The sequence below is a fragment of the Polyergus mexicanus genome, unplaced genomic scaffold (genome assembly GCF_030449975.1).
Source record: "Polyergus mexicanus isolate NDT 795.1 unplaced genomic scaffold, iyPolMexi1.0 SCAF_38, whole genome shotgun sequence".
Taxonomy (NCBI): Eukaryota; Metazoa; Arthropoda; class Insecta; order Hymenoptera; family Formicidae; genus Polyergus; species Polyergus mexicanus.
Genome location: NW_027223358.1, coordinates 102256 through 112070, shown reverse-complemented (window position 1 = coordinate 112070; position 9815 = coordinate 102256). Strand labels below are relative to the sequence as shown.

The following is a 9815-nucleotide window of genomic DNA, read 5'->3' as shown; positions in this document are numbered from 1 at the left end:
AAGCAGTGGTATCAACGCAGAGTACTACTAGCCTGCCGGACCATAGGGCTGCCAAGCAGTGGTATCAACGCAGAGTACTGATGCCGCCCAGGCCCACGGCGGCCGAGGCCAGGACGGCGACGGCGACGACGGCGACGGCCAGGGCAGCGACGGGCGGAGCGGTGAGTGCCGTGTCCACGATGGCCGGGCCCACGGCGGCCGGGGCCAGGACAGGGACGGCGGCGACGGCGACGGCGGCGACAGCGACGACGGCGACGACGGCGACATCGCCGTTCCAAAGAGGACAATTTCTCTCCGAAAGGGAGCGCAAGGAAAGGAAGGTTAGTTAAAATTAGGCAAAAAATATATGTATATATAATATTGACATCGACACGATCATATGTATATAAATGCGAGTATGTATCTGATGTGATGGTAATAATGACTGCAATAATTAATACTGTTGTAAATCTTTTTCTTGGTTAGCCGCTACATAAAGACAAATTTGTTGTGTTGTTTTTGCATAGTTACATACATGTATACATGTACGCAATTAATTAAAAACAAGACAAAAAATTTACCTTTATGTAGCGGCTAACCAAGAAAAAGATTTACAACAGTATTATCGGATTAATTATTGCCGTCATTATTAGCATCACATCAGATATATACTCGCATTCATATACACATGTATTTGATTGCATCAATCGATGTCAATATTATATATATATATATATATATATATATATATATATACATATATATTATATTGACATCGATTCTTTGTACACATATATTGATAATTCATTATATTATAATTACATATATGAATATATATATATATATATATATATATATATATATATTGATGTATGTATTTATAATATTGTGGCGATCGCACAAACGAACAATCGGGCAAGCGGCCACACCGATAGTACGGGCGCCGCCGCCACGCGGCGCGCGCCGAACTAGCTTATCCGTAAGTCGAAAGACGCTCAGGCGGCGATATATACGCCGCGGGCGTCTAGTATCGGGCACCTCCGCTAGGCGTCACACGCCGGGTATACTTTTCCGAGGGTCAAAGTCGACCCACGGGAAAGATAAGCAGGCTCCCCGGGGAAGAAAGAATCAATCTGTAATTAGCGCATTTACGCTATGACTCCTATCGACACGACGTCTAGTCGCCAGAATTATCGCAAGGTAGAAACAACTGGCTGCCAAGACGAAGACCCAGACGAAAATTTCTCCTCTGGGAGGAGAAATTGGCATACGCCAGTGAACTAGGCCGACGCCTCTTCACCTCTTGAACAAGAGGAAGATAGGCGCAACCTCGCCTTCACCTGGCGTCAAGCGCCCCTGCTCCGGCGTATCCTCGCCTTCGCCTGGCGTTAAGCGCCCCAGTTCCGGCGCATCCTCGCCTTCGTCTGGCGCTAAGGGCCCCAGCTCCGGCGTATCCTCGACTCAGCCGGGCGCACCACTATCAAAGCCGAGAATTATACGCATCATCTCCGGCGATCATCAGCCGCGGCTCCAGGTACAGCGGCGCAACTCCCACCCTGGGCGTACTGACGTGGGACCCACGTGGCAACGGAGCAAGGAGGCACCGAGACGAGAGCCTTCGCCTGCTACGGGAGCAACATCGAAGATACGATCGACTTCGCCCATAATTATCTCGTCATCCGACGAGAGTCACGGGCGACCAAAGACGCCACAACCAAGAGAATCGTCACCCGACGGACCGGTACCGTGGTGGTTGCCGACCTGGGCCTTTCCAGTATCCCACTCAGTGGAGACGCAAACCGAGGAGCTCCCTGCTAAGGGTACTCAGGGGACCCAGACTCACGAGCGTTCTGCCGAGTGCCGAGATCAGGCGACACAAATCCGGAAGCGAGGAGGCCAGCAACGTTACGTTCCCATCAATTATTTTTCTCGCCAAGGCAATTACATGTAAATTGACGAAAATATATATAGAATGTGATTGATATAAAAACCATCGACTTTATTGACAAAAACCTCGCCGCTTCACCACAAGTTCCTACCTTCAAGCGATCAATATAGTAGTAATAATCTACAAATATAATGAATTATCAATATATGTGTACAAATTGATATGTATGTCCGTAGTTATATATGCATGTAGAAATATTAATATTTTAATATTTTTTTCAGCGTATCAATGAAGCAGTTAGGCGGGCCATAAACAAAAACAAAAAAAACATAATAAAATGCGGCGTTATTCGCTCGCATCGTCCGCACCATCCAGATACATGGCCGCCTCATCCGCACCACCCGGATATGTGCCCGCATCGTCCGCACCACTCTGATATGTGTCCACATCATCAGCACTACCCGGATATGTGCCCGCATTGTCCGCACCACCCGGATATGTGCCCGCGACGTCCGCACCACCCGGATATGTGCACGCATCATCCGCACCATCCGGATATATGCCCGCGTCGTCCGCACCACCCGGATATGTGCTCGCATCGTCCGCACAACCCGGATATGTGCCGGCATCGTCCGGATACGTGCCTCCCCCAACCGCACCATCCAGACATTTTTTTAATTTTTGCATTTTTTTTCAATTTTATTTTAATTTTCAGTTCTATTAAGTTATATTATAATTTAGTTTTAGTTTTATTTTATATCTAATTTTTATAATATTATAATTAGAAGTATAAGTTTTATTTAAATTTGATTATAAGTTTTATATTAAGTTCACACACACGCGCACACACACACACACGCGCTCACTATGTATAAAATAAAATTTTAAATAAAGTTTTTTTTTAATATATTTAATTTATTTAAATATTTTGTTTCTTTCTCTCTCTGTCTTTCTTTTTGTTTCTTTCTCTGTCTCTTTCTCTCTCTCTCTTCCTCTTTTTCTGCTTGTTTTTTATTGTATTTATTCATTCCCATTATTATATTCTTTTATTTGTTTAATTTTTATTCTTTTTATTCTCGTCTTCCAATATAATAATAATTATTAGTTTAATCATTAATTTATTCATCTTTATATTATAGAATATAAATGAGATATTGTGTATTATAAATAGAAAAAGTAGATAATTATGTGTATTTTTGTATGTACATGTGTTGTATTTAATTATAGTTAAATAGAAAAAGAAAATAACTTATTGTTGTGTATCTCATTTATGCTTTATAAAACAAAAATAAATAAATAAATTGATCATGTAGGGAGACGAGAATAGAAAGAATAAAAGTTGAGCAAATAAAACAATATAATAATGGGAATAAATGAATAAAAGAATATAATAATTAACGAGATGAAAGAGAGAGAGAGAGAGAGAGAGAGAGAGAGAGAGAGAGAGAGAGAGAGAGAGAGATGAGCGAGTGAACGCGTAAATGAATATGTGAGAAGCATGAAGCTAAGCGATACGCGATACATAATAGATAGCGAGCGAGCGATTAGAAAGAGACAGAGCGTATAATCGAGAGAGAAAAGGTACTGCAATAATGTTAGTGTGTACATGTATATTACTCTCATACGCATGAAAGAAACAAAGATGGTACGATTGTGTTTGTCCTTGTCATATAAGATTGTAACTCCGTCTATCGCGACATCACGCAACTAATCTACTGCTCTGTTTTACTCTTGAGCCTCTTTCTCGCACACACACATATGCACGAAAATTTTATTTTGCAAAATCTTTTTTATAAAGCTTCTAAACTCACTTCTCTAAGTTCACTTATACTCTTTGATGAAATGCCGAGGGCGGAGTTTACTGATTAGGCACGTGTAGATTACAAATTTGTGATATTAAGTAAATGTTGACGCAGAAGCCGATAACAAAACTGTAATTTTCTCATTTTTTTTAACTTTTCATATGAAATGTTAAACTCCGCACTCCGTTATTATGTGTACCTTAATTGTGGAAAAGGATTTGTTGATATCTATAATCAACAAAAAGATTTTGCAAAATAAAGAATATTCGCGTTCTGTCGGTAATCCGGCATCTTCTTAAATAAACATCTAAAGTCTACTCAAAGACTTATTAGCCCGATTAGATATTTTTGCTCCGTCCACAACAACACACAACGGATAACATCATCAGAAGAAATCCTCAATTTTAATTCCAACGATCCGAGTGAAGCATCTTTAGAAATTTATTCCTTCACCAATAATCCCTCTCCTTCTTCTTCCTCTTATGAAATTATCTTAGATCTCTCTAATTTCAAAATTCCTATTACATCTGTTTTTGATAAACAAAATAAATGGTTTGTTAATCTTTCGAATTCAATCATTCCAGAAGAAATACAATGCCTTCTACAGTTAGGTGAAAATTTTTGTTTACCGAATATTAACAAACAAAAAACCACCATCGATTTAATAAAAAAAGTTGAACATAATATTAGCAGACTTTCTGTTAACATTCGACTCAGAAACAGATCTCTCCAGATAATAAATAAATTTTCTCATTCCAACACTCGTAAGTCATCAGTAAACAAAATCTTAATTAATGTTTCCATAATCACTAAGAAATTTATGCAGGATAATCTGAATATCATTTTCTCGAGAGCTGATAAAGGAAATGTCACAGTAGCAATGGATAAAAATACGTATCTTTCCAAAATGTTGGATTTATTTAAAGACAGCAATACATATTTACCCATTAAAAAAAAAACCTACTAAGAGATTGATCGGGAATCTCCATTGCTTGCTCGCACGATGGAAAAATAATAATTAGATATCGAGTGCAAAGTATAGGAGTTTCAACTGTACTGATGGCGGTTTACCGAGAGCTTATGGGCTGCCAAAAATTCACAAACCTGATTGCCCTTTATGTGTCATCGTCTCCTCGATCAATACTCCACTTTATTTTTTCGCTCAATTTTTACACGATATAATTTACAATGCTATTCCGAAAGCGAAGAGTTATGTAGCTAATAGCTTTCAAATAGTTGAAAAATTGAGAGGTATTTGTGTAGATGATCAGTACAAACTGATCTCATTGGATGCAGTCTCTCTTTTCACCAATGTTCCGTTAGAATTAGCAATGATTAGCATCGAGAGCAGATGGAGTTATATACAGAGCGAATGTAATATTCCACGAGATGAGTTCTTAAGGGCGATCCGATTCATTTCCAACTCTACTTTTTTCTCTTTTAATAATTTTTGTTTCCAACAAACTTTTGGCACACCCATGGGCTCACCATTGTCACCTATCATTGCCGATATGGTCCTACAAGACCTGGAGAAAAGGGCAGTTGCGACCTTCCCACTTGCCCTCCCATTTTACTTTCGCTGTGTTGACGATATCGTGTTAGCGGTTCTCTCCTCTGAACTGAATTTCGTATTAAATACTTTCAACTCTTCCCACCCGAGATTGCAATTCACAATGGAGGAGGGTGTTGACAACCGTTTAAATTTTTTAGATATCACCATTATTATAAAGGATAGTCTCATTGAGTTCGACTGGTATCACAAGCCTACGTTCTCGGGGAGGTACCCCAATTTCGGGTCGCAACATCCTCTCTGTCAGAAGAAGGGTACAATCAACGAGTTAACGGACAGAGCTTTTTCGCCATCCGAGATCTCAACAAAAAAACTTAGAGCTACTGATCAATATCCTTCTTAATAACGGATATCCACTCCCTCTCATATTCCAGATAGTGAGAGAATGTGTGCATTTTCTCATATCAAAAAAATCGAGTAATAACAACAATTCTTCGCTCAATACCGTGGATACAAATAACAAAGAAAAAACATCTTATTTTAATATCCTTTACATTCCTTTAATCTCTGAATTGTTTAAAAAAGCCACAAAAGATTTAGGCACAAAAATATCATATACCGGAATAAACAAACTCAGGAAATTTATTAAGGTGCATAAAGTTGCATTACCAAAAGAACTACATAACAACGTAGTTTACAAAATCTCATGTTTAGACTGCGATGCGTCTTATGTAGGTCAAACTGGCAGACTTTTAAAAACAAGAATTTGTGAACATAAGAGGCATATTAATAGAAATACCACACAGCACTCAGTGATTACTGATCACAGGTTATCTAATCATGAATTTGATTGGGATAATGTTGAGATCTTGGATGAGGAGCCGATTTTGATTAGACGATTGTTATCAGAGATGATACATATAAAAAAGCAGTCAAATAGTTTAAATTTACAGAGCGACACACACAACCTTGATTAAGCTTATTTACCGATATTGGAGAATCTGTTGGAATGTTAGATTATTTTTGTTATTAATTTTGATTTTTATCTTGAACATAGTTGTCGACAATTAGTCGTATTTTAACAATTGACATGTACGGTTATTTTGTCTCGTTTTGTGCTTTCGCGTCCTCATGGTGAGTGCCTCCTTCATTTAAAGGTTAATTTTTACATAACAACGGTAATAATTTTCCCAGATCAAATGCATCTTTGTTGCATCTTTTCTAATAGTTGGAATCGTTAGGAAGCTTCACTTGAGGATGTGGAGCGCATAATGGACGTAAGGTTAAACTCCGAATTTGACGACTCTTGACCTTTTCTTTTTTATATATGACGTACGTCTTTTATCCGGATTGCTTATATTGTTTTTATCCACTTTCTTTTAATAATTGTCACATCGTTTATCATTGTTAATTTTCAGTCATGGACAACTTTTGACATTTATATCTATACTGAAGATGGTTTAAATATATATTGAATTATTAATTTTAATCTTAGATTTATTTTGCGTCCTCTATCTTGCGCACGGCTCCTATTAGCCCTCTACAATATTATTCTTTTTTATAAAGCTTCTAAACTCACTTCTCTGAGTTCACTTATACTCTTTGATGAAATGCCGAGTGCGGAGTTTACTGATTAGGCACGTGTAGATTACAAATTTGTTATATTAAGTAAATGTTGACGCAGAAGCCGATAACAAAACTGTAATTTTCTCTTTTTTTTTCACTATTTATATGAAATCGTGAATTCCGCACTCCGTTATTATGCATACTTTAATTATGGAAAAGGATTTGTTGATATCTATAATCAACAAAAGATTTTGCAAAATAACTAATATTTGCGTTCTGTCGGTAATACGGCATCCTCTTAAAACTTATTCTGGCCCTAAGAATAAAGTTAAATTCGCAACGTAGAACGTCGCTGGGAGGGGAGTACTGTGGCGTTCCTGCGACTAAATTCAAGATCATTTTGTTACCAACTTCATAAAATACATTTGTAACTATTTTCACACATCTCATTTATTGATTAAACATTTTACATAACAACATTAAAAACATACAACAAATTGTGAAACATTTATTCATTCGTTTATTGTCCATTAACCTGTAAACATCGTTCTCAAATATTAAATATTTTATATTAAATTCCCGAAGTCTAGTTATTTAACTATATAGCACTCACAGAGATCAAACCAATGGCGCCATCTTATGACCCCCTTAGAACCGAACAACTTTTGTCTGAAACATTCCTTTCTATCTTGCTTTATTTTTTAGATATTTAGGTGTCTCAATATAAATGCCTCACCCTGTATACAGGGTGTAACACAGCGCCCGTATCAGCAATTTTTTGAGGAAACAAAGCATTTTCGTGAAAAATGTTTTATGCAAATGTTGTAGAGTTTTAAATGGCGCACTACATAATAATATTAGTATATTCTTGAATGGCAACGTCAAGGTCATATAAAAATCACTTTGAATTTTTTAAATGAAACCCCCAATTTTTCATTACATATTTTTATGGCTTACCTCGAGAGTTTTCCAAAACACTATAATAAAATATTCTTTCATTAAGTACTCTTTGAGTTATTTTATATTTTATTCTGACATAATTTGATATAAAAAATTAAATATCTCGTAAAACATTTAGTTTTCGATGATCTTACCGTAATATTTTTATGTACATAATAATGAGACAAATCAATTACTATAAAAGAATAATTGTTTCTAAGAAACTTATTTACAATGTATTTTTTTAAACAATTATTTGTTTGTTTTTTTTTGCACTAATTGATTTGTCTCATTGTTCTGTACACAAAAGTATTACGATAAGATTATTGAAAACTAAATGTTCTACAAGATATTTAATTTTTTATATCAAAATATGTCAGAATAAAATATAAAATAACCCAAAAAGTACTTAATGAAAAAACACTTTATTATAATGTTTTGGGAAGCCTTCGAGGTAAGCTATAAGAATATGTAATAAAAAATGGGGGGGTCCCTTTTAAAAAATTCAAAGTAATTTTTATATGACCTTGACGGTGCTATTCAAGATCATACTAATATTATTATATAGTACGCCACTTAGAGCTCTACAACTTTTGCATGAAACATTTTTCACGAAAATGCATTGTTTCCTCAAAAAGTTCCTTTCGTTCTTTTTAATACGTGTCCTTTATTTACATCGCGGTACGCGAGTGCCGGTTGTGTCGCGCGTATTCGAGTAATATCGATTTCGATCCGCGGACGCAACAATTTGGGAGCTCGTCCGGGATACGGCGGACCGTTTTGTGTATTTTAAAAGAAAAGCGTGAGCTATGGCAATGGAGCAACAGGGATCAATAACGGGAGTTTCTACACGAAAGAAAGTTCGTGCTACGACGACGCTTCAAGATGCGACATCGGGGCCATCGTTGGAGGCGATTACTCTGCAATCTGCAATGCGGGAAATTCGGGAGCTTCGCGAAGAGCGATTGCGAACTGAGTTTGAATCGCAACTGCGTGAGCGGGATAGTGAACTACGTCGAATGGGAGAGATTTTCCGACAACGGCAAACACAGCTAAGTCCAACTAATAACCGAGATTCCGTAGCGTGAAGCCAAAATTCTTTTAGAGAAAATGTGCTTGGATATAAATTGAAACCCGACAATTATGATGGAAGAGTCCCTTTACCCGAATTTATGACACAGTTCAATCTGATAGCGCGGGCCAATTTGCGGAATGATTCTTTTAAGACAGTAGCGTTAGCATCATATTTGAGGGGAAAAGCGCGTTCGGTTTTAGATGGAATTTTTGAAATCGAAAATTTACGATTCGAGGAGTTAAAATCGAAATTAGAATTGCATTTTGGGGAAGGGCATTTAGCTCAGACATATTACACCCAATTTACAAATAGGAAACAAAAATATTCGGAAAATTTAGCAACCTTAGGTGCAGATTTAGAGAGATTGTCTCGTTTGGCTTATCCCGAATGCTCACATGAGGTGAGAGATAAAATTGCTTGCGCGCAGTTTATCGCCGCGCTATCGGACGGATTTGTGAAACGAACTTTACAGCTGGAGAGTGTTTCTTCTTTAAAATCAGCTGTAGAAAGGGGGAATGGCTGTTAAAGTCATACAAGAAAATAGTTTTGTTAAAAATAAATATAGTCAACAGGGAAATAATAATAAAATTCATAAATTTAATTTTAAACAAGAGAATGGAAGACGGGAAAAAGATTTTGATAAGAGGAACTTCATAAAGCAAAGTAAATTCAATTATAAGGATCAAAAGAATATATTCTTCCAGACAAAGAAAGAATGTTGGCAGTGTGGTGCTCAGGGGCACTTCCGTTCAGAATGCCCGTCTTTAACGGAAAACAAACATTAGTCGAATTCTGCGGGGTAAGTTCGGCTAACAAAAAAAATGCCCCGGAAAGATTGTATAATCGTTTTTACAAAATAAATAGAGTTAAGAAAAATTCTTTCTGTTACAAGGGAATGTTAGATGGTGGAAATTGTATATTTAAAATAGATACGGGCTCCGATGTTTCGATTTTAAATGAAAGCTTGGTTATGGGGCCAAAGCAACGGTATGAAATAAATGAATATAGTTTAAAATATCCAACGGGAGAGACTGTTTCAATGAATTATAAAGTTAT

At 37.0% G+C, this 9815-nt stretch overlaps 3 protein-coding genes across 3 annotated transcripts in view; 2 read left to right on the top strand and 1 right to left on the bottom strand.

Annotated features, from left to right (window-relative positions):
• LOC138943761 (uncharacterized protein C11orf24-like) overlaps positions 1-1930 on the top strand; it is a 2642-nt gene extending 712 nt beyond the window's left edge. The window contains exons 3-4 of the mRNA XM_070314698.1: positions 21-320; positions 1292-1930. Coding sequence (XP_070170799.1) covers positions 21-320; positions 1292-1930 — 939 coding nt within the window. The remainder of the gene's footprint in view (positions 1-20; positions 321-1291) is intronic.
• A 282-nt stretch (positions 1931-2212) lies between these two features.
• On the bottom strand, positions 2213-2554 carry LOC138943760 (uncharacterized). Its single transcript, XM_070314697.1, has one exon. The coding sequence runs from the start codon at positions 2552-2554 to the stop codon at positions 2213-2215; it is 342 nt and encodes a 113-aa protein (XP_070170798.1).
• Positions 2555-5000: 2446 nt separating this feature from the next.
• LOC138943759 (uncharacterized) lies at positions 5001-5582 on the top strand. Its single transcript, XM_070314696.1, has one exon. The coding sequence runs from the start codon at positions 5001-5003 to the stop codon at positions 5580-5582; it is 582 nt and encodes a 193-aa protein (XP_070170797.1).
• Positions 5583-9815: the final 4233 nt, after the last annotated feature.

What these genes read in the sequence shown, in the direction of transcription:
- LOC138943760 (XM_070314697.1), bottom strand. Translation starts at nt 2,554, where the DNA reads ATGCAAAAATTAAAAAAATGTCTGGATGGTGCGGTTGGGGGAGGCACG.
- LOC138943759 (XM_070314696.1), top strand. Translation starts at nt 5,001, where the DNA reads ATGATTAGCATCGAGAGCAGATGGAGTTATATACAGAGCGAATGTAAT.